Raw genomic sequence first — 27,700 nt, 5'->3', positions numbered from 1 at the left:
GCACCACCCACAATGACATAACGTCCTCCTCCCCCAACCAGTCACTAAATAAGAAAATGCCTTCCAGGCTCACCTACAACCTGATCTTATGGAGGCATTTTCTCAGCTGAAGTTCCCTCCTTCCCGATGACTGTAGCTTGTATCACGTTGACATAAAACTACTCAGCACAAAGGTCCTAAGAACTCAGAAGCACGGTTGAAAGGAGAGGAGCCCCTCTTTTAGGATCTTGGTACTGGGCAGATTCTCTCTTTATTTGTTGCATGTGCAGAATGGGGCTGTGGACTAGAAGCAGACTTTGTGGGAAGTTTCTGCCTGGAATCACAAATACTCCTCTCAGTCCCTAGCACCTCCTCGGTCCACTGTATCTGCCATGTTTACTGGTGGCCAGCTAGAAGATAGGCACTGTAGCCTTCCCTGTGTGGTGGGCCAAGCCGGCTATTCTTCAGTTCAGACACCAGTTGTAAGGCTACTCTGTACACACACACACACACACACACACACACACACACACACACACACGCACGCACGCACGCACATGCACACGCACGCACGCACGCACGCGCGCACGCTGTGAACATGTGGAGGCCAGAGGTTGATGTCTGATGACTTCCTCTGCTCTCTTCACCTTACTTTTGGAACCGTGAGCTCTCACTGAACTTTAGCGCTCCACAGTTCAGCCAGACTGGCCAGCACGCTCCAGGTAACCTCCTGTCCCAGCTCTCCAACACTGATATTATGGGCACACGCCACCTCAAGTGCTGTAGGCCGGAACCGTTCCCCAGTCCAGGCAGCTGCTGCTTTTGTTAACTACCTCTGCTCCTTTCCTTCCCCATTCACTGGAACATTCTCAACACAGCAGTCACCAAAGCCCTTGACCACGCCAGTATCTGGAGGGATTTGTAGTGAAGCCACGGCATCCTCTCTAAACCTAGGCACTTGCCAACTATCCCTGCCTGTTTCAGGTAACCAAGCCTCCTGTGAAGTGAATCTCTAGTGTTCCTGGGCATGAAATGTAAGCTGTTTATTCAGTGTGTGCAGCTACAAGCCACCCACCCCTTCTTGTCTCGGAAAGGTCTCCTGAACCAGTGTGAGGGTAGAGTGGGGTCTGGCACTAGAAAATTTGTAAATCCACCCAGATGTGGAGTGTCCCCAGCTCCCCTTTATGAGACCCCACCTATTATTTAGTTTGCTGAGCACATCTCAAGCCAATGTTTATCTTTGATGTTGCCTGGGGTCTGCCAGTACTGGAACAACATCTAAATATAGATGCATGAGCAGACTAAACCATAGCATAGACCTGGCAGGCTTCATTTGGCCAGTGCAGACTCACTTCTTTGATTTTCAGTTGCATTTCTATCACATTAAACTGTACTCCTGCAGAGAGCCAGCTCAGTGACGTGGCCCATGTTCGTACCCCGTACATTGCCATAGTCAAAGTAGGGGACACATCACAGTCATTGTCATATAACTTACTTAGCAGACAGTTAGTCACCCTGGAAAGTGAAGTCAGGACAGTGGAAAGAGGTGATGCTGGGAAGGATATAAGCATGTGGTTCACCGTGGGGTCTCCACCCTCATCTTGGAGTTCTTGGTTGTGGGTATTCGTGTGGGCATGCGTGGAGACAGGTGTCACATTCCCCAGGCTCTGTCTACCTTGTTTTGTTTTGTGTCTTTGAGACAAGTAGGACTGACAGCCTCGGGAATCTGTGTCTTTGTGTCCCCAGCTCTGGGATTGTGAACAAGTGCCACCATACCCTTCTTTCTTAGGTGGATTCTGGGATGCAGCTCTGGTCTTCACGCTTGGATGGCAAGCACCCGTCCAACTCAGCCATCCACCCCATTCTTGTGTGCCAAGAATGAAGATGTGCAAATAAACAAGGGGACATTTCTAATCTGCTAATTTCAAGGCAATTGAAAACACCAGCCAGCTTCATCTGTGGGTGCCAGTTTGTTGGGCATCCTCTCCTCCAGCACGGGTGGTGCCAAGCTAATTGGGAATGTTAGCCAGGGCACCACAGCCCCCACGGTGTACAGAATTACTCTGGCAGGCGAACACAAGCCTGAATTAATTGGGATGTTGTGAATTATGTGTGTAGAATTAGCCCAGAAGTGTTAAGTTCTCTTGTAGAAAGCCCGTCTTCCCACGTACTGAAGACAGCTGCTCCGAGGATGTTCAGTAGAGGAAAAACGACTTGAAAAAGGATTTTTGACTGTTTTCAGTCTTTCTGTTACATTCTTTGACAAATTAACACCAACAGTAACATGCTGTTTTTAAATACATTTTAACTTTAAAAACTAGTCCGGTCCTATAAACAGAATCAAGTACTTTTTATGCACCTCCCCACCAGTTTTCAGGCAGGCTGGCCCTCCTGTCAATTGGCTTTTCTCCTGGAACTCTTTTCGTTGTGTACTCTTAGAGAGCTCAACCCCGCTTAGAAGTGGAGGGCCTGGGAAAAGCTGTTTTGTTTGTGCTCAGACCTTGGAAAGGCATGCTAAAAAGTTTTAACCCAGGGGCTGGGGATGTAGCTCAGTAGTATAGTGCTTGTCTGTCATGCCTGAGTTTCTGGTTTCCATCCTCAGGACTATAAAAAGAAAGCAAGATTTTTCTTTGGTCTAAATTGTAATTCTCTAGATGAAGTAATTGCATTACTGAGGGGGGCAGTTTGGGTTAGTCATTGGTGTCCAGAAGTTTGACTGTGTTTTTTGCATCTGCAGTGATTTTGAGGGGCCATTTTAAAGGTCCTTTAGTGTATTGGATGGCTTTGCGTGTACTCGAGGGTATACAAAAGCAGAGCACCTGTTAGGGGAGGCATGTGGTCTTCTGCAAGCAGGGATTTTGATAAAAGTTTGCTGAAATTAGGACAAGGGGCATCAAATGAGTATGGAAGTGTAGAAGGGATGACTATAATAATAGCTTGTGATAATCCCATTCTTCATTTAGGTGGTTATTTTTGAGACCAAGACTCGTGTGTCTCGAGCTGGCCTCATAGTTGTTCTATAGACTAGTTTGTCTTGAAACTCCTGATCCCCCTGCCTGCCACTCTGTGTGCAGTGACTGCAGATGTGTGGGATTGCCCCGTTGCTGTGGTGCTGGGCATCAGACCCAGATCTTGGTGCGTGCTAGGTAAGCACTCTGCCAGCTGACGGCGACGTCCCAGCCCTACAGTTTCTTGCTTGTGCTCATGAATCCTGGAGTAGGGATTGGACTGGGCTCGGGGAATAGTCAGTCAGCTCTGTGAACTCTTGAGTTTCAGCTGGGAGGGCTCATTGACTGAGTAGGAGTCCTCTGAGGCAGCTTCCCTCTCTGGTACAGCGGTCATTGCTGACTTTGGGATTCCTCACAGCATGGCAGTCTCGGGCTGGTCATGATTGTAAGGTGAATGTCCCTCCAGAGAGGCAGATGATCTGTTTGTCACTGTTCCAGAAGCCTGTGTGTCATTTCTTTACTTGGTTCTGAGAGACATGCGCCTATATAGACATGTAAGGCCTAGAGAATGACTTTATTTTTCCACAGATAGGGAATGAAAGCATTCTATGTCCCAAACCCTCCCTGTGTCAAGGCTTCTCCTGACTGCTTTGAGTCCTGATAGACACCACCAGCTCTTAGGTACTGAACCTTGGGCTGTTAGGTAGGAGATCACAGACGTTTGAACACAAAATGTTTTTTCTTCCTTCTTCTTTTCTGTTGTGTGTTCAGGAGAGAAGGAAGAACAGGAGAAAGGAGTATCAGAAATGTAGTCAGAGAACAAGAGGCAGGAAGGGCACCCTGTGCAAGTTCCAGGCCAGCCAGAGCTCTGTAGTGAGACCATGTCACAGTGTGAGAGAGAGACAGAGAGACAGAGGCAGGAGGGAGAGAGAGACAGAAACACAGAGAGACAGAGGCAGGAGGGAGGGAGAGAGAGAGAGAGAGAGAGAGAGAGAGAGAGAGAGAGAGAGAGAGAGAAAGACAGAGACAGGAGGGAGAGAGAGACAGAGAGAGGCAGAGGCAGGAGGGAAGGAGGGAGGGAGGGAGAGAGAGAGAGAGAGAGGCAGAGAGAGACAGAGACAGGAGGGAGAGAGAGACAGAGAGAGGCAGAGGCAGGAGGGAGAGAGAGAGACAGACAGAGAAAGACAGAGGCAGGAGGGAGAGAGTGAGCAAGCAGGGTTTGGTAAGTGGGCAGGACGAGATCCTCAGCACAGTTCAGGACGCTGGCGGAGCATGCCTCAGTGGTTCTTCTCTGTTCCCAGGAAGGAAGGCACTGTGCTCCTCTCCGGAGGGTCAGACCCACCTCTGTGTGTCTGCTGCTCCTGAGAAGCAGGAGGGTGTGTCCCCTTCCTCGGGTGACTCACCACAGTTCAGCAAAGTGTTCCCTTTTGGGAGAGGAGGAAATAAATTACTTTTCTAAAAGTATAAACTTACTAACCAACTTTAATTTTTTTTTTTTGTTTTTTTTTTTTTGTTTTTTTGTTTTTTCGAGACAGGGTTTCTCTGTGTAGCTTTGCGCCTTTTCCTGGAACTCACTTGGTAGCCCAGGCTGGCCTCGAACTCACAGAGATCCACCTGGCTCTGCCTCCCGAGTGCTGGGATTAAAGGCGTGCGCCACCACCGCCCGGCTCCAACTTTAATTTTTAACTATAGATTAGAAAGATAGAAATATTTAAATAAGCAGTAAAAGGGTAAGAGAAAAGGGTAGTCTAATTCTTAAAATCTTCAAAATCTCTTCCATGTTTAACTTATCCCCAAATTTCATTCTAAGATAAAGTGTGTAGTAAGACATCTGTACTCCTTGGGGAAAAGATCTTTGTCCCTCTAGTGACCGTCCATCCTAAAAGTGTTTGCAGAAGTAGGTTCTGCCCTGCAGTGTACCCACATAGGCGCCTCCTTGAACTCCCTCCTCTCACCCTTACCTATCGCTGCTCGAACAACTTACAGAAGAAGTTGCAGGCCATTTCCACTCCTCTGAAAGCAGGAGCCCAGAGAATGTAGTATATATAATATGTACACCGTCATCAAGACTCGCAACCAACTGTGAACGTGAGGGGAGGCAGACACTGACTGTGTGTGCTCAGTTCTGTTAGAAGGCTCTCGCTCTCCTCCCTGCAGCTGCTGGCTCCTTCAGAATGTGGTGTCGAAATCTAGGGAAGCAATTGCTTGCCCAGTTGAGATGAGGTGTGCAGCCTAGCAGATACTGTTACGGTGACCTGGCTTCCACAGACATACTGCAGGGTTGACGGGGTGAGCTGAGTGGCGCTTTTCTTCCGTGAGGAGAGGAAAAGGAAGCAGGGATGGGATCTCAGGAATGGGAAGGTCTGAAGATGCCATGAACACAAGCCAGCTGGCTGGCAAGCCCAAGTCCTTTTCCTCGAGAGCAGCTTTGACCAGGAGTTTGTGGGGTGGGGGCAGCACCTGGGCCCTGCTCAGAAAATAGCTCCTCAGGGTGATGAACTGCTGCCCTTGGGCTGGAAGGGGGTAGGGATCATGGAACTTGGAAATGGAAGTAGCCCAGGTTTGGAAGTGAAGCACCTCTCGGCTGGTCTGCACCCAGTCTGCGCTCCACGACTGTCTCACATTCTAGTAAAGATTAACGCTGCCCTCGGATGAACTCAGCGAGCTGCAGAGACAAGCATGGAGGCATGCCGCAGTTTATGAATGGAAGCAAGCCAGTGAACCCTGAAAGACAGCCTTTCTTTGGGACTCACAGGCGCTGGCGGTGAAGTCGGGTCAGAACATGGCAGGGGTTATTTCAGTTCATGTCAAAGTAGGTCAATAGCCCAGTGGCCAGGTCTGCCTCAAACTGACCGGGGCTGGGAGCTTGCCTCCTCTTATTCATTTTTCTCCAATTGGGATAAACTTGTCGTTCAGTTTCTACCAAGGACAGCACAGGGCTGTCTCCACGCCTGCTGCTCCAGACTGCGTGTGCTCAGCGGACCTGCTGCACCTAGCCGAAGTCTTGGTGCTGTTGGGGACCCGAGTCTCCTCTGTGCACCACACCATGGAAAGTCCAGCAGTGGTGACTGATCAGAACTAGGCCTGGTCACAGCTGTCCTGCTGCCCATGGTTGACCAGATTGTTGATGAGGACAGGGCTAAAATACCTGGGAATATTGCTCTTGAGAAGCAGGAGCGTGTGTCCCCTTCCTCAGGTGACTCACCACAGTTCAGCAAAATGTTCCCTTTTGGGGAAGGAGAAAATAAATTACTTTTCTAAAGGTATAAACTTACTAAATCACCAACTTTAATTTTTAACAATAGATTAGAAAGATAGAAATATTTAAAATAGGCAGTAAAAGGGTAAGAGAAAAATATAGTCTAATTCTTAAAATCTTCAAAATCTCTGCCATGTTTAATTTCTCTCAAATTTCATTTTATTAAGGTCATCGTAGCAGAGAACTTTGCAATGGCTGACTTCAGTTATGGGGGAAAAGTTGCCTGGGCCAAGAAGGTTGAATGTTTGCTCTGCAAGCGTATATAAGGATCTGAGTTCAACTCCCCAAAACCACGTTAAAAACATGATGTCACAGCCCCACGGGTAGGGAGGCAGAGAGCTGAGCCCAAGCCAGTGAGGTCTAGGCCCATTGAGACACTGCCCTTGAAGGGGGTGGACAGAGCCTAAGATCAACACCCAAGACTCTCTCCAGCTCTGCACTCACACTCACTTTCAGATGTGTGCGCACACACACACACACACAATCAGTTTTCTAGGTAAAGCACATTGCAGCAAACCTGTATCACTTAGACTTTGTTAGAAGAGAGAACGTGCCATAGGCTTCTCCCTCTCAGAACCCTATTAAATGTGAAAGCCATGATCTACACAGTGTAGACCCTCACTGTGAGTGACAGCTTTTACGTATTTAATTTCTGATTTTAAAACATCATAAGCGTTCATATTATCCTTCCTGTCAGTTCTTTGAAGTCTCCCAGTCTTTTGTCTTAGGCATTAGCTGGGTTTTTACCCTGTCTACAGCTGCCAACAGAAAACAAGATTTCACCGTAGCTGTTACTAACCCAGGAGCTACAGGTTTTGTGAACATCCCCAAGCCTCCTGTGTCCTTAGGGAGGAGGAGGTCTGTTACAAACATTATCTCCATGTTGGTTCTCTTTTTTCTCTGCCCTTTTCAATACTACTTACTGCATTTCTTACGCACCGTGTGGAAGCCAGGCTGGTGACAGGCCAGCAAGATGCGTGTGTGTCCCTGCATGGCTAGTCTCTCCTTCCTGACTTCTCATCTGGTGGCCCCTCTTGGGACGGCAATAGCTTTTGAGATTGTCAGTTTCTTTCTTTCTTTCCGGTTTTTAATGTGAAGCCTGTCGTGCATGGATGTTTTCTTTTATTCCAACACTTCTCTGTTGCCTGATATTTTGATGGCCTGCCTGCTCTTGGGTTTGCTTTGTCCTCGGTGACTTCTAAAAAGCTTCTGTTCTTTAACTCTGGAAAGCTTAGTTACCTGATCAAACTCAACAAATTATTGTTTCTAAAACTCAATTCCGTATTCCTAAGTTCTAGTTGCATCGTGGCACATCTCAGGGATTGTTATTAAAAGAAAGATTGGAGGCTAGAGAGAGACAGTTCGGCAGTGTAACGCATGGACTGCTCAAGCCCTGAGTTGAGTCCCAGCACCCACACCATGCCGCCCATCTTTGACTCCAGTCCCAGGAGATCTGATGCCCCCTTCTGTCCATAACAAGAACTGCACTCCCATGCACAAGCCCACCCTCACACACAAACACACATAATGTTAAAGGAAAAACAAATAAGAAGGAACATTTGAATACTGTGTCTAAAGTCGTCAGGCTGCTGCTCTTTAAAGGCAGAGGGATGTTTCCATTCCCAGGTCCCATGTGAACACTGCAGCCACACTCCTTTGACAGGAGAATGACACCTCGCCACTCCTCCTTATTTAAGTCATAGACAGTATGGCCTTTGTAGATTAAAGCAAACTGACTAGTAAGGAAAGACTGGCCTTTGTTTACTGGCCACAGTTCTAAGTACCAGAAATGGATAACGGAGGGCAAACAGAGAGAAAGGAAAAACGAGGCACCGGAGGGAAGCCAAGGTTTGGAACTGATAACAGCCTCATTGGCAAGCCGTGCCTTTCTCACACTGTTGACTCAGGGTTCAGGAAGAAAGGCAGAAGAAAGGCAGATCCGGTACTACTGAAGTGAGTACAAACACACTGGAATGCTCATGCCGTGTAGCGAGACTGTGCCTGGGCACAGTCAGGCAAATAGATGCACAAACAGTTCTCTGTGAATAAATCTACTACCCCAACCTTAGCACTCAAGGTGCCAGTCAGCAGTGTCCAGCACACGATGACTTCGCTCAGTCACGATGGAAAAAACTCCACTTTCTATCCTCCATCTGTCCATAGTTGGACCTGCATGTATTTTGAACCCTTGACAAAATGAACTTTGAATCTTAAGGGCCTTCAGGGTTTCTGTCAAGAGACAGCGCCATCTTGCTTGGGGAGGAGCTGTGAGCAGTGTAGTTTCCACTGTTGAGTGCATCTGTCTGTTCTATGCGTGGGTTTTTAATTACACGTCACCTAGAGTACGTTCTCACAGTCTGTGTTCGGAGCCCGCTTACCAGAAGGAGATGCGTGAATTGGCCTAGAAGAAAACTGCCTGCTTCGTGCTATAGAAGTAATTTGAGAGTTTCAGAATATTCCTGGAGTCTCTGGACTCAGTGAGAATGTTAGATCTGCTGTGGATTTGTTAGTTAATATGTGAGCTTGCATTGTTTGGTTTGAAACAGAATCTTCCTCTGTAGCCCTAGCTAACCTCAAACTCAATATGTTTTGGGGCCAGGCTGGCCCCAAATTTATGTAGATCTTCTTGCCTGTGCCTCAAGAGGCTGGGATTGTATGTGAACACCACCATGCCAGGCTAGTGTGTTTGCTTGTTTGTTTTTGTGGGCAATTAATAAGATAATAAGATATGCATTATGAATGGAAATATTGTTCTAGAAAAATCCTTATATGAATTTCTATGTCTCTGAACACGGCCCAATTTAAATGGTCCTTTTCCTTAAATGTGGTACTACGAGACCCCACTTGAGGACTCATCCTAGTAACTTAGGCTATACCCCAGCTACTCAGGAGGTTGGTGAGGGAGGGTCACAAGTTCAAGGCCAGCTTGAAGAACTATGGAGACCCTGTCTTAGAATAACATGGAGTGTGGGGATTGGGAATGCGTCTGTGGCAGAATGTTTGCCTATGGTGTATAGAAACCTGGGTTCAGTTCCCAGGTCAAAAGACAGACATCCTACGTGTTTTTCTTCTTACATAAAAGAACTTGTGTGGGGTTCCTCCTTCCCTCTTGGTGTGTTGGCCACCAGTCTGAGAGGAGAAAGAGGCAGAAGGGGAGACAGAAAGCTTTGTATGCGGCCCGTGAGCACGAACGGAGACAGCCCTCCAGGAGACAGATTTCAGTGAATCAGCTCAACTTTGTTCCAGAGTATAAGGAATAAATAGGATTGGGGAGCTGGGGACAAACTTAGTTTACACTAAATGGCACGCTCCTGTCACAAGGCTTTGTACGTGGCAGTAGGGTCCTGTAGCAGAGCTCCTAGACTGTGCCAAAGGTCAACTAAGGATGAATCAGGAATCATCTGGTTTTAGAGACAACTTTCAGATAGGTCAGTCCTCCAGGCCCAGGAGCATTCTCCAGATAAGGGCAGGAAGCCTTGAGGGAGTTTCCATACTGTTGAGTTTAAAGAAAGAGGCCAGACTATGGGAGACCTCTAACCAGCCAGCAGTGTATTCCAACAAACTTGACGCGTATTCGTAAGAAACTTAGAATGAATACAGTGTGGGAAGGGGGCGTGGCATGGGGGCAGGGAGGTGTATATAGGCTTTCAACCAATGTTCCAAGCTTATCAGACATTGACGTTCAAGTCTCTGCACAGTGGTTGAGCTCTTTTGGAAAGAAAACAGATGTGGACAGATGATTCAAAGGCTTGTGACCAGTATTTAGGGATCTGTAAACAAACAGCTCACTATCACTGTAATGTGTGTGTCAAGGGGTTTAGGCCACTGTGACAGAAGAGACAAGAAACACCTGCCTGGTGTTCAGCTGCACACGGGTCCTTGGGGTGTGGGAGGACTCCTGAAAAAGGCCAGGCGCCTTCCAAGGTGGCAGTCCTCAGCTCTGTCAGAAACTCACATGCTCTACTGGCCGTGACCACCACCCCAAGTAAGGGAGACCTTAGCAGTCGTGATCCTTACTGCCACTTTGTCCTGTGTCTGAAAGGACCTTCTGATACTGTCAACCAAAACCCTGCGAGAAATGCACGTCTGAGGAGCACTGGGCCTTGGTGGCAGGTCTGAGTGGCTTTTGTGTCAGGGTGAGGCTTCCCTGTGGGTGCTTTATGTTCAACGTGGGTCCTCTCTGGATGCCTATTCTCTTGTTGGTTCACCCAAACTAGAAATTTCCGCAATTGTTTAAAATATTTCATTTTCTTTTAGTCATTTGCTTTTTTAAATTGCAACCATTTGGAAATGTCACAGCAAACCCCCATTTGTTTGTACAATAATTTTTAAAGTTTTTAAATGAATGAGTCAACAAGTCTAATGATAATAATAAACAGGAAAATTAAGAGTGCAATGTGCTGGGTGCCTCTCTGCTAGACAATAATGCCGGTTCGTCTCTGGCTCTTCCAGGGAAAGAGAAACAGTGGCTTCAGACAGTGTTTCTTTGGGAACCAGAAGCATTGCAAGTTGACAAAACTCTGTCCAGCCATGGGCTACACGTTCAGGCTCGCTGCTCGGAACGACATCGGCACCAGGTATGGCGTCTCTTCTTCTTCTGCCCCTTCAGCCTTCAAGGCATGATTCTGGCTGTCTCTCATATTGCCTGAAGGTTGGAGGAAGCTACCTCCACACTCAGCAATTCTGAGAGGAAGTTCTAAGGAGGGAGAAGGCCTCTGAGGTGACAGAGCACTCTGACCTGTACTCAACCTCACGGCTGTGTTGTGAGGCCCACTAGAGGTTCTGGGGACCAAGAGGAAGGTGGCAGTAGAGCTTTGTGAAGGAGGCCATCCTCTTGGGTGTCCCCACCCCACCCCCAGCACCTGTTCCTTGTTCTGTGTCACGTGGCCATGTGCCTGTCCTCCAGGCCTCTCCTTTTCATTTGTGTGACTGTCGCTGATACAAAGAAAATGTCGCTGAGCAACCATTGTCCTCAAGTTACAGCGTCAGGGAAAACCAGGCTGCCTGTCTGCGGGTGTCTCCAGGCTGCAGGAGGAGGGGAAGAGGGGCCTAACCAAGGAGCCTGTTTATTAAGGGGCTTTGAAAAAAGACCATGGCTCAGTTCTTGCTAGGTAACTCTCGATCAAGGGAAAAGTCTTCGTTTCCTGACGGCACCTTGGATTAAGCGGTTAGCTGCCCAGCCTGGAGAACCCCTCTGTAACATCAGAGTTTTAGAACTTCTCCCAGTACCTAAGAAGCAGTAGCTTCAGAGTTTTCTAACTAGAAAAGTTGGAGCGATACAGTTTTTTATTGAGTTAGGAGCACCACAGACTTGGAAAACAGTTTGTAAAACTCATGATCCTGCAACAACATGACTTGTTTGTACACACATTCATGTGAAGTCTTTTGGTAGCCGCTGCTCTAACCTTGATAAATGTGGTGCCGTGCTATGCTTTTGAGAGAGATGAAATCAGAAGCCAGTTTTGTACAGCTGGAGTGCCTTTGTGAAATGCAGACAATGGGGGCACAATAGGACAGTTGAGAGCTGTGGTGGGAAATGTCCTGTGTACAGGATCCCTTCCCACCACACACCAGTGGGGCTAGGTAGAGGCATACTGTCCCACTTCTAAAATGCCGGGACTCCTGACACAGTCCTGATGGGAGGAGGTGTGCTCTATACTGGGAAGCATCCCCTGATGTCTCCTCTGTTCATTTCTCTGCAGTGGATACAGCCAGGAGGTGGTGTGCTATACACTGGGAAGCATCCCCGATGTCTCCTGTGTTCATTCCTCTGCAGTGGTTACAGCCAGGAGGTGGTGTGCTATACACTGGTTAACATCTCCCTGATGTCTCCTCTGTTCGTTCCTCTGCAGTGGTTACAGCCAGGAGGTGGTGTGCTATACACTAGGAAACATCCCACAGATGCCTTCAGCACCCAGGCTCGTCCGAGCGGGCGTCACCTGGATCACACTGCAATGGAACAGGCCAGAAGGCTGCTCACCTGAGGAAGTAATTACCTACACCCTGGACATCCAAGAGGATGAAAATGTGAGTCGTGCAGCCTCTGCACCTACAGAGCATCCTGACACTTTCCTACCCAAGGTCAAGGCCACTCTTTGTTTCTACCACGGCCATCACCGCTGTGCATGTCAAACTGCCCTTCTGCAGCTCAGCAAGTGGCTGCTGGTCCTTTCAGCTGGACTCATCCCATGACCCCAGATATAATCAACAGCAAATCTTTTTAAACTTTCTTCAAAATTATCCAGAAATCTAACAGATGTTCACCGTCTCCACAGCTAAGAAGGCCTCCTCGGCACAGCCTTCCCCTTGCCTTGAACGACTGCAGAGGCCCCTCAGCTGGGCCTCAGCAGCATCATTGTGTTCTTTGATCACTGTCCAGAGCACATGCCACCTGGCCACCCTCTTGCAGAGGCCACAGCTCTCCTGATGCCCACCCCCACTGGCCCTGTGCGCTTGGGTTTTGTCTCTGCCCTTGTTACTTTACCCGCTGTGCCCTGGCGTTGTGGACTTGTGTTTCCCGTGTCTTCCTGCAGGGAGCTCCTTGAAGATACTGTCCTCACTTTCCTGGTTTCCTTTGGGTCTCTTCTCACAGCTCAGCAAATATCCTCCTAGGATAGCCTTGCCTGACCACTCAGGAACATCTCTGCTGTGTAGAACCCTGTGCAGTGGTAGACACATCCCATAGTTTATGCAGGACGTGTGTCTGTGAGCATTTGAAATATGGCTACTGACCAAAGCAGCTGTATTTTTAATTGTATTGAGTTTGAATCCCAAGAGCCACATGTGGCTACTGTACTTCATCAACCCCTTCTGCTGTGGCAGCATCTCAGGGCCTCCAGCAGCCTGCCTCTTGCCTTCATATGCCTTCACAGCCCACAACACCACGTGGCATTCCTGCTGTGTGTGTAGGGTTTTATTTTTTCGATTGCCCTCTTTAGATGACATGTAAGTGCCTTGTGAACCAGGTTCTGTATGCCTTTTAGCAAGGCTGATTCTCTTGAGCCTGAAGGGATCCTGATGCACAGAAGTTGCCTGGGAGGGAGGGAGGATGGAGAACACTATGGAATGAATTCAGTGTATTCCCCTACAGCAGTAAGGTCTACCCTTAAAGGAGATTGCCCTTCCCCATCCAAGCTGTGCTTTCTCCCTTAGCCAGAAGAGAGCGCTGTAGCTCAGGAACCTTGCCTGCCTGCTATTGCATAGCCCTTTGCAATGTCAGCCTCCCAATCAACAGGCTTTTCTCGGGACAAATTAATTGTTAAATGAAAATATTTCAAGCGCTTACTGCTTTGTCGTACACAGTTGGCCAGAGCCAGGCTACACTGCCGTGTGACAGATGAGACCTGAATTTAGAAAGCTGTGCACGGCACAGTGGACCCTGATACTCCATTAACCGTGGCTGCCGGCCTCCAGGCTCACTGGTGGAGATAGGCAGCCACAGTAAAAAGCTCTGGGTCCTTCGGAATTTGAGGCCCGGATGTTATGATGCTGATGACTCTTTCTGGCTTTGCCTTTTCAGGATAACCATTTCCACCCAAAGTACAGTGGAGAAGATCTAACCTGCACTGTGAAAAATCTCAAAAGAAGCACACAGTACAAATTCAGGGTGAGTCTTACTGCCGGGGTGCTAACACTGACTGTTTAGTGTTTCTCCACTTCCGTTTCCAGTGCAGTCTGCCGGCCAGAAAGGGACTAAAATGGACAGCATCTTTAAAGTAGCACACACACCTTTGAGCACCCACCATATTTAAATTTGAAAATCTAGTTTCTAGACAGAAAACCATGTGAGAAGATGCTGTTACAGCGAGGGCGGGTGTCCAGCCGGGAGGACCCTGACCTGCAGCGTGTGTCCCTGCACTCCCCGGCGATTGCTGCCTCCCTGTACCACTTGGCCTCAAATGCCCTGGCTGTCCAGTGCCCTCTGCTCACTCTTTGCCTGTTGTTTCTCTCCCTTTTCCAACCCCTTCCGCAGCTTAGGCCAGTGGTTCTCTACCTTCCTGATGCTACAACCGCTTAACACAGTTCCTCATGTTGTGCTGACCCCCAACCATAAAATTATTTCATTGCTACTTCATAGCTGTAATTTTGCTACTGTTATGAATCATAAAGTAAACGTGTGATATGCAAGATATCTGATGTGACCCCTGTGAAAGGTTCGTTTGACCCACAGGTTGAGAACTGCCACCACTAATGTCCCCGCAGTGATCTGTGAAGGCTGCTTTGTGTTGCTCATGAGTGCCTCCTCCGATCCCACAGCATCCTGTGCTGGCCCTGTGCATGGCACCTTTCTTCCTCATATGCCCCGAGGTTTCTCCGCCCTCCCATCTCTAATTTTAGGGATAAGTAATTTAATTTGGCATGTAGTCACTCCAGTACTTGTCAAATTATCAAGCAGAATGTTGTGACTGACTATTTGAGGAATATAATTGTTTTGGGTATGCTAAAAATACCAATGTTGGCTCCCAGAGCATAGCTGTACTGCTGACATTCTCCACCAGGTGGCACTGTCTGACTCTTCCATAAGTAAGTGTCTGGTTTATCCATGCTTTCTTTTCATCAGACAGCACAGAATGGTGGGAACAGACTGATTTTATATATGCTGCCACTACAGCCTCCTCTTCCTCCTCCTTTATTGAAACACAGCCTTACTCTGTCTTCCAGAATTGCCTGGAACTTGCTACATAGCCTAGGATGGTTTCACACTCACAGTTCTCTGCCTCCAGCTCCCACGTGCTAGGATTGCAGACGTGTACCATTCCCCTAGGCTTGTATTTCCTCTTGTAAGGCTATACAAATACCTGTAGCTAAAACCTACCGTATAGTTTTAATTGTTAATAACCAAATTATAAGCAAAATAAGTGATCACAAACACTTAAATCAACGGTCTGAAGAAAGAAAACATGAATGGATAGCTGGATGTATCAGAGTCTACGTAGCTGACCTCGCAATGTCACAAAGACACTATCGACTTAATTGTAGCCTATACCTTACGTGCGCTCTCTTCTCGTGGCTGCGTTCCAGCTGACTGCCTCTAACATGGAAGGGAGAAGCTGCCCAAGCGAAGTCCTGGTTTGCACAACCAGTCCTGACAGGCCTGGACCTCCGACCAGACCCCTCATTAAAGGACCCATCACATCTCATGGCTTCAGTGTCAAGTGGGGTACGTACGTCTTCTGTTCTGCCACTGCTGGTCCTTTGTGACTCATTTTAACTTCAGTAGTGACAAATCAAACACAGAGACATAATATCATGTGTGAGGGCATCATGCATGTGTTATACATGTGTGAGAAGCATGCTGAGGACTGGAGAAGGCAATGGTTCTAATGTATGGCCAGACTTTAGGGGACTCTCTAAGTGAACAGTTTTAAGAGTATTTAATTTGTTCCATAATTTTCTTATATTACATTTTTCCTCCTTATTTAAATGCATTGTTGATTTGAGTCTCAGGATTCATGATTAGATAATTCATTCTTTAATGACTCACCTTGAAAAATTTATTAGAAAAATATTTTTAAATTAATACTGAGATTTCAAATTTAGATATGTAATTTTTTTAACTTGCAAAGCGTTGCAATAAAATAGGAAGAATTCTGTTTTTGTGTTGTTTGTTATGTGGCTACCACCCTGAGCTTCAGGATTTTTCACTTGGTCTGAGATAACCTGGGAGGACATTGAAGTTCATCTCTGCAGTGTGGGTCATTTCAGGGAGATGCATATTACTGTATGGTTATAACATTTGGGATTACATATAAAGTGGTTAAGACATGTGCTTTGCATTAATGTCATGTAAGAATATGCATAAATAGAAAGTGAAAGGCACAACAGAAAAATTTAGAGTTCTAAAGGTACTGTATGTGAGGTGCAGTTTAATGCAGAGACCATCACCAGAGACCATCACCAGAGATAGTAAGCTCAGGCATACTATCTTGAGTTACCAAAGAACTCTGAGGCCTGCTTTCCCTGGAAGACAGGTATGGTTAAGAGAAAGTGGAGGATTCTGGGCTGCTTGGGGTCCTTCCTCCAAGGAACCTGTTCCCCTGAGCTCTCCCCTCGGTCACCTCAGCGCTATGCTGGGTTTGTCCTTAGTTATTGTTGTAAATGTTATTATGGAAGTATATGTGAGTAATGCAAAGGCCTGGGGCAGTGAGCTTCCTCAGTCCGTGTGAATGAAGTCAAGACCTTGGAAAGTCTCCCCTGTGACCAAGGATGTAGAGATGGCAGGCTGCTGCCAGACATGAATTCTTCACAGTTTGGCAAAATTATTCTGCCTCACGTTCTCATACTCACAAAACAAAGCTCTTGCAGCAGAGACTGTGAGCATTTATCCAGGGTGACAGAGGGACCCTGGTAATTGACAGGGTCTCCTCCCCACACTGCCTGGTGCACATGGTGATCACAGCTCTGGGGCTGGACTGGTTCCCTGGGTGGGGATAGAATGTTCCCTTGGTAGAAAGTGTGGTGGAGTGCATGTATTCCATTCCAACATTTTATTTATTTTGTCAATGCCTTTTTTTTCTCTCCCCTTCTCATTTTTCAAAAGAATCTAATTGCTCATAAAATATATGAAATAAAAATAATAAAACAAGATAAATATCTGAACATTTCAGCTTTGCATAAAAATCACCAATTCTTAAAGAGCCACTTCAGAATTCTCTGGAGTAAAGTCATGTTTATGGAAACCATCCCACTCGTCAAGTTTCAAGCATGTTTCACTAAATAAATGCCAACTCTTACATTCCATTCTGCATTTCAACAACCTCAAATAGAAGCCTGATAAAACTCAGAGTTTCTTGACACTGAGGAGCCATTGTGTGTGTGTGGGGGGGGGGGGGGGGAGACTCATACCTGTAATCACAGTACTGGGATAGGGTGCTGAGGCAGGAGAATTGCTGATGCTTTGAGGCCAGCCTGAAGTATGAGATGCTGTTTCAAAAAAAAAATCAAGGGGCAGGGGTCATGAAAACAATGAATCGTGCCCTTTGGTCCAGTCCAGACTGAAGGGCACATAGTGGTGAGTTGTGGTGTTCTCTGTGAGGATGTTTCCCAGTAGCACCCTGTCCTCTCCTGACTAACAGTGTTTGCCTCCTCTCCAGATGCTCCAAAGGACAGCGGTGGCTCAGAAATCCTTAAGTATCTGCTGGAGATCACAGAAGGAACTTCAGAAGGTGACACTTTGGGAACTTTTGTACAGTGCTTTCACACCCTGAGTTCGTGGCCTGATGTGGTCAGAGCTTCACAGTAGCAGCAGCAGGCAGCCATTGGTTCTCAAGAGAGAGCTAGCAGCGTGGTCAGGCCATGCCCAGCATTGGCATAGCCATCTACACGTCTGTCTGTCTGTCTGTCTGCCTATCTATTTATCTATCTATCTATCTATCTATCTATCAGGCTGTCATCTCCCCTTCCTCCCTCCTTCTCACTAGAGTTTGGTCTTGAGTTTGTTTTTTCTTTCAAGCACCCTACCTCAGCAAGCCCTCTACACCAAACTGTACCCGAGTACAGTTTTCTCTTTCAGACACCACAGTTCATTCTGTTTGAAGTACCCGTTTTTGACATGTTGGAGGTTTTTGTTTTTGTTCTTGTTCTTGTTCTTGTTTTCTATTTTCTATGTCAATTGTGAAACCACAGGGTAAATAAATTTGAGGCTTTCTCCCCTAACCTGCCACACTCCTGGACGTTGTGGGCAGGGTCAGGAGCATCTACCTGGCATCCTCCCATGTCCAGTGACAGCCACGTCAGTGTGACCACGTCAGGTCAGACTGTCGTGACATGTTTGGTCTCCATTGTGACTCTGGAGTTAGAGTTCTCATCAGTGGTCTCACTACAAGGATTAAAGTAGGGCCGTGGGGCTTGTCACCAAGTCACGTGACCTAACTTCAGTCCCTGGAACCCATGTCAAAATGGATAGAGAACCAGCTTCACAGAGTCGTCCTCCTACCACTCCGTGTATGTGGTAACATACATGAATGTGTGCATGCGCTCCACCGCACACACACGCCCCCACCGCACACACACGCCCCCACCGCACACACACGCCCCCACCGCACACATGCACCCCTACCATACACGGTAATTTTAGTGGGACAGTGTAAGAAATGAAAATCTAAGTTAGAGTCCCTAGAAATGCTCTTGCCTTTCTTTCTGATAAAACTCATTGGGCGCCAATAGAAAAAGATAGAGTTGTCAGAACTTTAAAACATGGCCTAATAAGGCTGCTGTCATCATTACTCTTTTTAAAGTATGCATGCCTATGACAAAAGAGGGAACCCCGAGTCACTGGGAACAAGTGATTCTCTTTGCTTTTGTTCTGTGTGCCACAACCACCTGGAGTTGTTGTTGTTTTTAAGCCTGTCGAGTACTATTTTAAGCTGAAAATAGAGTGCTTGGAGATGGGCACAGCTGTTCTTAACATGAAATCAGTTTCTGCACTGAAGAGCTTACTTAGCGTTTCCATTAAGACTGAGAGAGACGTCAGGGCCTGACAGCCGTGTGCTGAGAAAGTGTGAGTCTGCTTTCCTTTGTCCTGGCTCCCTCGGGTGCTGAGTCAGTGCAAGAGTAGGTACTGTTTTACGTTAGCATCAGCGGCTGGCCAGTACCTGGGGTGAGTAATAGAGTCTCTTCGTTTGTCCTTGTCCCAGCTGTCCCTCAGTGCAGGGTGTCTCCCCGTAACTCAAGCACCACTGTCTAAATTCCCAGTTCCCACGGAGCTTTATCCTAACTGACCTAATACGGTCCAGTGCCACAAGGTAGGGGATAGAAGTCTGACATAATAGGCAGCTGAAGGGATCTGTGGCAATCCACTTAGAAAACACCGTAGAGTAGGGTGAGCATATTTTCCCTAACACAACTCGTGGAGCAATGGACTTATGTAGTTGGGCAACTGGAAACCACACTAGTAAAAACAAAACAGAGAGAAGACATCCTGCCACCTGAGGCTGAAGCAGGCCGTGGTGGGGTGCCTTCCAGGTACTTCTCCCCAGTGGGCATCAGCCTGGGGGATGCACTCCAGCCACCCTATCTGCTTCCTTCAGTCTCAGAACCTGGGACAACCTGAATCACTCCAAGTGTCCCCCTTGATTTCTCACCACTGGGTACATCTTCAGAACTGGGCTCCTTCAAGACAGCAGGCCTTTACTGAGATCTCCATCTGTAAAGGAACAGTGTGTCCGGCTGCCACCTCAGCAGCACCCAGACTCTTGGAAGCCTGTGCCATGTGGACAGCACCGGCAGAGCTGGTCCTGTGGCCTCCTCGCTGTGGTATTTCACAGCTGTTCCACACTGTCTCTGTACCTCCTCCTGTGCCAACTCCATGTCCTGTGCCTTCCCACAGCCCGACCCCATAGTCAGCAGTGTTACATTGGTCATGAAAAATGACCGTGTGAATCAGTGTCAGGTGATGCTGGGTTTCTGTGGAAGGCGCTCGGTGTTTGTCTCAGATACTGTTTCTAACGGGGACTGTGTTACAGAAGGCTTGAACTTACACCCCTCTCGTTTTACAGCTGGTCAGTGGGAAGTGGCCTACAGTGGGTCTGCTACGGAGTATGTCTTTACTCACTTGAAACCGGGCACTTTGTACAAACTGCGAGTCTGCTGCATCAGCACCGGTGGGCACAGTCAGGTTGGTTCATCAGTGTGACAGCCGGCCTCTTGATCAGACCGGAAGTGTCCTGCCGGTGACAGCAGAATATGCTGCTGTTTAAATGTATCTTGTTGACGCTGCCTGCCCTGGTGTCTCGTCTGGATACAGAAATTGTCTTTCCACTTACACTTACCCAGATGATTCTCTGCTGCATTCCGATGCATTCGGGTCATTTGTCATTTGGATGACTGAGATAGTTACATTTTGTTAGGATGAAACTTGTTGGGATTTGCATTAACTAAATAAGGGAGACCCCAGTCATTTCAAGGAGGAAAAAGTATAGACTTTAGAGTCAAGACCTGCATGGTTGAGCTGGTTTGTTAGCACAGCTCTGCAGGTTCTTTGCTGCCACCTGCTGGGAGACTACTAGAAAAACAGTATAAATCTGTGGCATTTCTGCTGTTGGGTGATTAATTTCCACTGGGGGCCTGCAGGCAGCAGCCATGTCTCATCTCTTGTCTGTTTGACTGTTGACGAGCCAGAAGACTCGTCATGACTGTAGGCTTGTCAGAAGACTCAGTTTCTACCACACACAGTGCTCAGAGGTTCGATATAATCTAATAAATGCATGCAAAGTACTCTTGAAATAAGAGTGTGGGTGTAATGTTGACATTCACGAAAGAGGCACTGTGATAAAAGTGTTTTCACTGTAGATGATGTAAAACCATTAATGATAAGAAAGAAAAATGGTACCTAGTCACCCAGTAGCAGATTGATTATTAAATATAAGGCTTGCCCTGTCTAACACTTTCCTGAATTTTACACACACACACACACACACACACACACACACACACACACTACCCATGCATAGCGTAGCAGTTCCTCAGTATCTAGAGTTCCAATCTGGACATACTCCCTCCAATTAGAACACTCTTATACAGTGCTGGGGCTGCCCGGAATGCATCCTTCGGAGTATATCCAGACCAAAGCCGTAGAGCATCAGTGATACCTGCCATGTGAGGGGCTGTGCAAGTTGGCATATGCATTCCTTGAAGGCAGAGAGTTCATTTCCCATCCATCACTGCTCTGGGAAGAACTGGAGCTGTGTGGCTCTGCCACCAGCCTTACACACCCACGAAAGGGAGGCCTTTGATAGAACTACTGTGAAAGTCTTGGTGGGCACATGCCCCCTTTGACCGCTCCTCTGCCGTTTCTGTGACTGGCTGGCCATTTAGGGTACCATTCTTAACTTTATCCAGCTGCTGTTTTGTGTTCTCTTGCATCCTCATGAAGGGTCTTTCTAATGTTGGTGTAAAGGGAAATAAGTGTGCTTAGGGTGATCTGACGTGAGAGAGAGTCACTCTTGTTATAACCAGCATTGTATGCAATGAGAACGAGCCCACACTTAGACATTCAGACAGGCATGGACCCTCCTGAAGAGTTTAATACATGACCGGCACGCACACCTGGTGTGTGATTCCTTTTGGTCCCACTTACAGTTGTGACGTAGCATTAGCCTGGTAGATAAGATGTGAGCAGTTCACAGTAACTAAGCAACGGTCTCTCCGGTGTTTCTCCCACAGTGTTCTGAAAGTCTCCCTGTTCGCACACTAAGCCTCGCGCCGGGTCAGTGCCGACCACCGAGGGTTTTGGGTAGACCAAAGCACAAGGAAGTCCACTTAGAGTGGGGTGAGTGAATGAATCTTCATGTTGGCATCAACCAGGACAGTGGGAGATAAAGACACAGTGCTTCGTCACTGGGCTCCAAAGCTTCCTTCTAACGCTGTGCTACCCTGTTGGCATATCTGTGTTCTCTGTAACCTGGGCACCTTGGGGTTCCCTCATCCCACACCCTTCAACTGCTCATGCTCCCATCCCTGCGGGTGCTGCACGTGCTGCTGCTACTCTGCCTTTCAGAGGTCACATTTCTAGAGGAAATTCCAGAATAACTGCCTTGTCCTGGGATTGCTCAGCAGCACGTGAAGAAAATGTGCAAAATTTAGAGATTAAACTAAGAAATGGTTCAAAGAGTAGCATCGGATTCCTCAGCGGGCCTGGTATTCTCCTAGCATTGCCTTGCCCTGTTCCAGTGTGCACCTTGCAAGTGTAAATGTGGAGAACATTAGCAGACATTTGGGTCCCCACTTATGTCTAGAGTGTAATAAAAAAATAGGCCAGTCTGGGGTCCTGTAGACTTAGCATGACATCTGACATTGAAGAGATTTTTTTTTCCTTCCCTCCTTCCTTTCCTTTTCTCTGTTGAAGTGTGAAGGTTTGCCAAGTGCTCCTGTTACTCCTGGATTCTTTTTATACAATGGAACATTTAAATGAATTTGTTTTGGATAGTTTGGATCATTCAAGAGCTCTTTCACTGTTTTCATGGGGAGGCTCCTCTTGTCATAGAAACTCAAAGGACACACCACCTACATACTTTGAAAAATAACAGCAGAAAATCAAATGTAACTCAGTCAACTGGAAATCCAGAAAATTCAGGCTGAAGAGATGGTTCAGTGGTTAAGAGAGCACTTGCTGCTATTGCAGAGGACCCAGGTTCAGTTCCCAGCACCGGCATTGTGTCTCACAACCACCTGTAGCTCCAGTTTCAGAGGTTTCACTGCCCTCTTCTGGCCTCTATACACAGTGCACACTCATAAATGCAGGCGCGCGCACACACACACACACACACACACACACACACAAATAAAAATGAAGTAAAGTTAAAAAAGGACTCCAAGAAAATGCTCAAAGATGAAAAAATGTTTACATCCTCAGATGTCCCTGCATCTGAACGTGGCTGCGAGGTCTCCGAGTACAGCGTGGAGATGACGGAGCCTGAAGACGTAGCTTCCGAGGTGTACCACGGGCCTGAGCTGGAGTGCACGGTCGGCAACCTGCTCCCTGGAACTGTGTATCGCTTCAGAGTGCGGGCTCTGAATGATGGAGGGGTGAGTGTGAGGTGACCCCCGCCTGGAGCACAAGTGCCGCCTCAGCGCCCTGAAGTTCCTCAGGAGTGTGCCCACGCGGACAGCCGCTACACTGTGTATAAGATCCTGTCTGAGAAGCCATGCTGTCAGTGTCCTGTTGGCCCAGCACGACAGAGTTTCTGTGTGCGCGCGTGCACGTGCATTTGTGTGTGTGTCTGTGTATTTGCGCATGTGTGCGCATGCACGTGTGCTTTTGATAATTCATGAAAGATTTTCCCATTCTCTCTGCAACTTCATCAGTTGTAGGAATTAGTCCTAGTAAAAGTTCTCTAGGGGAACTGGGGAGACTGAGTCAGGAGAGCATTCGCACACGCTGAGTTAGAGCACGAAACCTCCATTTGAAAAAGCTAGGCATGAGGGAGCACACTTGTAATCTCTGCACTGGGAAGGCAGAAACAGGAGGATTCCTGGGGCTTGCTGGCCAGACAGTCTAGCCCACCTAGGCAGGTCCAGCCCTGTCTCAGAAAGCCAGGTGGAAGCAGAGGTTGTCTCTTGTCCTCCACACATACACACATGTACATGTACTGTACACATGTGAATGTACACACACACACCCGAAACATATTGTCTGTGCCTCAAGTTGCTTAGTTCTAGACACGTAGGGTGGGGCCTGAGGAGGGGGCAGCTTACTGGTTTTTTATTTGGTTCCTCTGCAAACTCTACAAGTCTCCTCCTCCTGCCCTTTTGTTCATCTGGTATTGGGGGGCGCTTGGAGTGGGTCAGAAGTTGAGAGGATATGTCTCTCTATTAAATCCACAGAGGTATTGTTCTTTTTTTCTTCTTGAAGTGGTAGAGTGATGTGGATTTTAAGAAACATATAGGAGGAGTAGGTGGCCCACAGAGAGTGTCAGAGATGGGCAGAAATGCAAAGGAATCAGGTGATGCCGAAGGCTCCCAGAGCCTCAGTGGTATGTACAGATGAGTTCCATGAAAGTTGTTGCACTTCATTAATTGATGAAATTTATTTAAAAAGAAAAAAAGGCAATTCACAATATGTGTTGATCATTGACAATACAAAGAAAAGACATGTCACGTGAGGCCCAAGGACATTCTGAAAATATGTTACATCAGTGTTGCTTTTCAAAATGGACAATACAAGTAACCAGCTGAGTGTGGTAGGCATACCTGTAAACCCCAGCATTCAGAAGACTGAGGCAGGAGCATCATGGGTTCAAGGCTAACCTAGGCTACATGGCAAAATCTTGTCTGAAAAATGGAGGGGGATGCCAGCAGCCAGGACACAGAACATTAGGTAGAATTTGTAATCAGTTGTATTATGATACTGCTGGCTTTCTTTATTGTAAGGTTTTAGATCCACACCCATGCAGAGACCATCGTCTCATGCAAACATGTGTTCTTCTCTTTCAGTACGGGCCCTACTCTGATGTGTCAGAAATCACCACGGCCGCAGGGCCCCCGGGGCAGTGCAGAGCGCCCTGTCTGTCCTTCACACCTGACGGATGCGTCTTGGTGGGTTGGGAGGTGAGTCAGGTACATCGCTTCCGTGGCTTCTGCCTTCACCCCCAAACACTAAGTTGATGGTTGGTTGCACCATTTCCGGTTGTGGAGGTGGTCAGAGATGAGAGGAAGCCGAGTGTCACCCTCTCCTTTATGTGCATTGGACCACCCTGGGGCATGTTGCCTCCTCCCAGTGAAATGACTGACTCCAAACGTGTGCCCTGCAGAGTCCTGAAAGCCCTGGAGCTGACATCTCTGAGTACAGGTTGGAATGGGGCGAAGACGAAGAATCCTTAGAAGTCATTTACCATGGTCCAGATACCTGCTTTGAGATACAAGAGCTGTTGCCTGCTGCACAGTATTGCTGCAGACTACAGGTAGGTGACTATTCAGAGACTACTTTCGAAGACAGGGATTCCCTGACAGGTACTTCAGGAACCCAACCAAAGGCTGTAGGCGAGGGCTCACAAGAAAAAAGAATCCTATGTGCACTGGGAGATGATGCCCTTGGAACAGTACTTGCCACACAGACATGGAGGCGTGAGTTCAGACTCCCCACAGGCACATAACAGCTAGGTGCTGTAGTACTTGTCTGTAAGCATTGGGGGTGGATAGACAAGATACAGGTAAGTTCCAGAGACCTTGTTGGGCAACGACTAGCCAAACTAGTGAGCTCCACTTTCAGTGAAAGACTGTCTCAGAAAATAAGATGAAGAACAGAGGAAAAGACACCTGATGTTGACCTGTACCCTGCAAACACACACACACACACACACACACACACACACACACAGTGGGCACATCCACACATATACATAGCTCCATACACACATACCGGGTGCTTGCTTTGGTGGTTTACAGTTGATTTCACTTTCCTAGGAGATTATAACCTATAAGAGCAAAACCTGATTCTTCTCTGCTCTTCCACACTGGTTTCCAGCACACTGGACAAGTGACCTAGACCCAAGGGGAAGCTCTCCCAATTCCTCAAGAAAGATGCATTTGAATTCCACTTGTGTGGGAAAGTGGCTTGGAACTGGCACACAGACAGGAAATTCATAGATAGACCAGCTGTTAACTGAACTATAAACACAAAACAAATATTTCAGTCATTTGAGCTAGTCTCCTGCCTTAGTTTCTTTCCTGTTGTTGATGGAAGGGAGAAGGAGTTTAATCTGGCCCACGGTTTAAGGTGCAGTGAGTGCAGCATGGCAGGAAATGGAGGCAGCAGGGCCTGGAAGCAGCTGGTCAGTCACATCCAATCAGAAAGCAGAGTGATGCTGGTCATGCTGATACTCAGTTCCCTTTCTCTGTGTACACAGTCTAGGGTAGCACCAGGGGATAGCACCACACAGGCCTTCCCACCTCGCTTGTTAACATAAATCAGCCCTCACAGACATGCCAGAGGCCATTTCCCAGGGGAGGTAGCCTTTCACGTTGACCATCGTAGGAAGACCAGACACAAGGCTGCTCACCTCCAAGCTTCAGTTTGGGGGCACAAGCAGAGTTAGGCAGGAACCAAGGGTCCTAGCCTGCCACTAGGAGTGTTGATTGTCACAGAGTCCCAGATCAGGAGACATAGAAGGTTCAACGGCTGCACTTGTGGGTGGCCCTTAAGGCAGCCTGTCTCCGAGCACGTTTAGATTTCAGTAGATAAAGAAAAAGATGGCAAGCTTACGTTTCCGCCTACGTTCGGCCCTGCAGCAAATGGCGTGGTAGACATACGCTTAACATCCCTGGCCTTGTTATGGAAGATAATCCTTTTGTAAGTTAATTTTCCACATCAGCCAGGGCTTTTCCCTTGACTTTGGAAGCTTGCCTCATTAAACACCTTCCTGGCAGTGCCCTTCATTCCTGTGTGAATGGACCACCATCACGCCATTAGCCCTTTGTCAATGAATCCTTGCCATAGCACATCATCGGGTCTTCGTGTCAGTGAGGGTAAGGCACAGGAAGAGGGTATACTGAGTACACGTGGGAACAGGCCAGGTCCTAATACAGAGTCGTCTGCTGTCCCGTTGGAGCTCCCGCCCGCCCTGTGCTTCTTGAGCTTAGCTGTCTTATTAGTGTGTCCTCCCTTTTTCCTGTAGGATACATGTTGTCACTCAGTATTGGCTTCCCCAAACTGTTTTTAAGAGTGATCAAAATAGAAGCTGCATAGTAGCCCCGTTTCTCTGTTAGCAGCTGGGGGTAGAAAATGTTTTTAAATGTCTGAGCGTGTCATGAAGTGACCAGACCCTTTAACAGCGGCCTCAGCCCTTCTCACACCACTGTTGCTGCGCTGAAGAAGCGCCACCCATCTCCTCCGTCATCACTTAGTCTTGCTATCTGTGGACCACATACAAATTGCAAATTCCAGCCCCTTGACATGACTGTGTGGTCAAGCCAGCCCTGAGTATTCTTTTGAATATTTGACATTTTTCATAACTACTTTTTTTCTTGAAAGTGGCTTAAAACATGGTTTTGTTTTGCTCAGGAATGTTTGTCTTGTTCCTTGGGGATATTTCAGTTAAGTGTCTTGGTTAGTGGTAGAACCATCCTTGCTAGGCCTTGAATTCATCCCCAACTGTCCCCAAACATGAACACACACAAAAGAATTACCAAAATAAATATTCACAAGAGATATTTGTGCTTCATGGCTGTAGTACTGCTTAGTAAAAGATGCTTTTAAGTTTCCTTTGAAAACTTCGACTCAGAAGTGTGTGAACCAAGAAAGAGTTTTCTGTACAGCCAAGCATGCGAAGGGAAGTAGGGCACTGGACAGAATCCTGAGATGGAAGAGAGCGTTCGTTGTTGGGAAACTTGGTGAGGTTTGAATTATGCCTTGGGTGGTTAGTAGTTCAGTCCCAAAGATAGTTTCTAGATTGGCTTTTCTTTCTAATTTTTTTTATTTATTTTTGTTTTATATGCATGGGCGTTTGCCTGAATACTTATCTGTGTATCACATGCATGCAATGCTCACATAGGCCCAAAGAGGTTCTGTAGTTACAGATGGTTGTGAGCTGTCATGTGGGTCCTGGGAATTGAACCCAGGTCCTCTGGAAGTGCAGCCAGTGCACTTAACCGCTGAGCCATCTCTCCAGCCCCAGGTGCCTGTTTTGATCATTAGTTTCTGGTGTGTAAAATAAGGGTCTTAGGGGAGGCATGGTAAGAGATGTGCAGAAGTTAGCTTTCTTGTAGCTCTCCTGTGAGTCCAGAGCTAGCTCAGAATAAAGAGTGTAGAAAAGGCTGGGAACTGCTGCTCTGTTTGTGGTTTTCGCAGCTGGAAGTTAAGATGCCTACTGTTGGCCTATGTGACTTTATCACCACTTTACCGGTACGGTCATTCAGTGGCTTGGCATCACCAACCCATGTGACCGCTCAGGCTGGTAAATGATGGACTCAAAGTCTGAGCCGAACTCTAACTCTGAAAGCCGTCTTGCTTCCCTTCTGCTACGTGGTGATACAAAGCCTTCGCAGAAAGGTCCCCTGGCTTCCACTGTATCTTAATTCT

The 27,700-nt window shown here is 47.4% G+C and overlaps 1 protein-coding gene across 6 annotated transcripts in view; it reads left to right on the top strand.

Moving 5' to 3' along the window:
• Fndc3b (fibronectin type III domain containing 3B) overlaps nt 1-27,700 on the top strand; it is a 300,773-nt gene that overhangs the window by 240,002 nt on the left and 33,071 nt on the right. For all 6 annotated transcript variants that reach the window (XM_059265284.1, XM_059265285.1, XM_059265288.1 and 3 more), the window contains 10 exons: nt 10,639-10,763; nt 12,039-12,213; nt 13,706-13,792; nt 15,208-15,346; nt 17,280-17,351; nt 19,683-19,801; nt 21,349-21,454; nt 22,538-22,710; nt 24,118-24,231; nt 24,435-24,584. In XM_059265284.1, the coding sequence (XP_059121267.1) occupies nt 10,639-10,763; nt 12,039-12,213; nt 13,706-13,792; nt 15,208-15,346; nt 17,280-17,351; nt 19,683-19,801; nt 21,349-21,454; nt 22,538-22,710; nt 24,118-24,231; nt 24,435-24,584 (1,260 nt within the window). The remainder of the gene's footprint in view (nt 1-10,638; nt 10,764-12,038; nt 12,214-13,705; nt 13,793-15,207; nt 15,347-17,279; nt 17,352-19,682; nt 19,802-21,348; nt 21,455-22,537; nt 22,711-24,117; nt 24,232-24,434; nt 24,585-27,700) is intronic.

This window comes from Peromyscus eremicus, chromosome 6 (assembly GCF_949786415.1).
Source record: "Peromyscus eremicus chromosome 6, PerEre_H2_v1, whole genome shotgun sequence".
In the NCBI taxonomy this organism is placed as follows: domain Eukaryota; kingdom Metazoa; phylum Chordata; class Mammalia; order Rodentia; family Cricetidae; genus Peromyscus; species Peromyscus eremicus.
The sequence above is the reverse complement of the archived record's forward strand: the minus strand, read 5'-3'. Positions and strand labels throughout refer to the sequence as shown.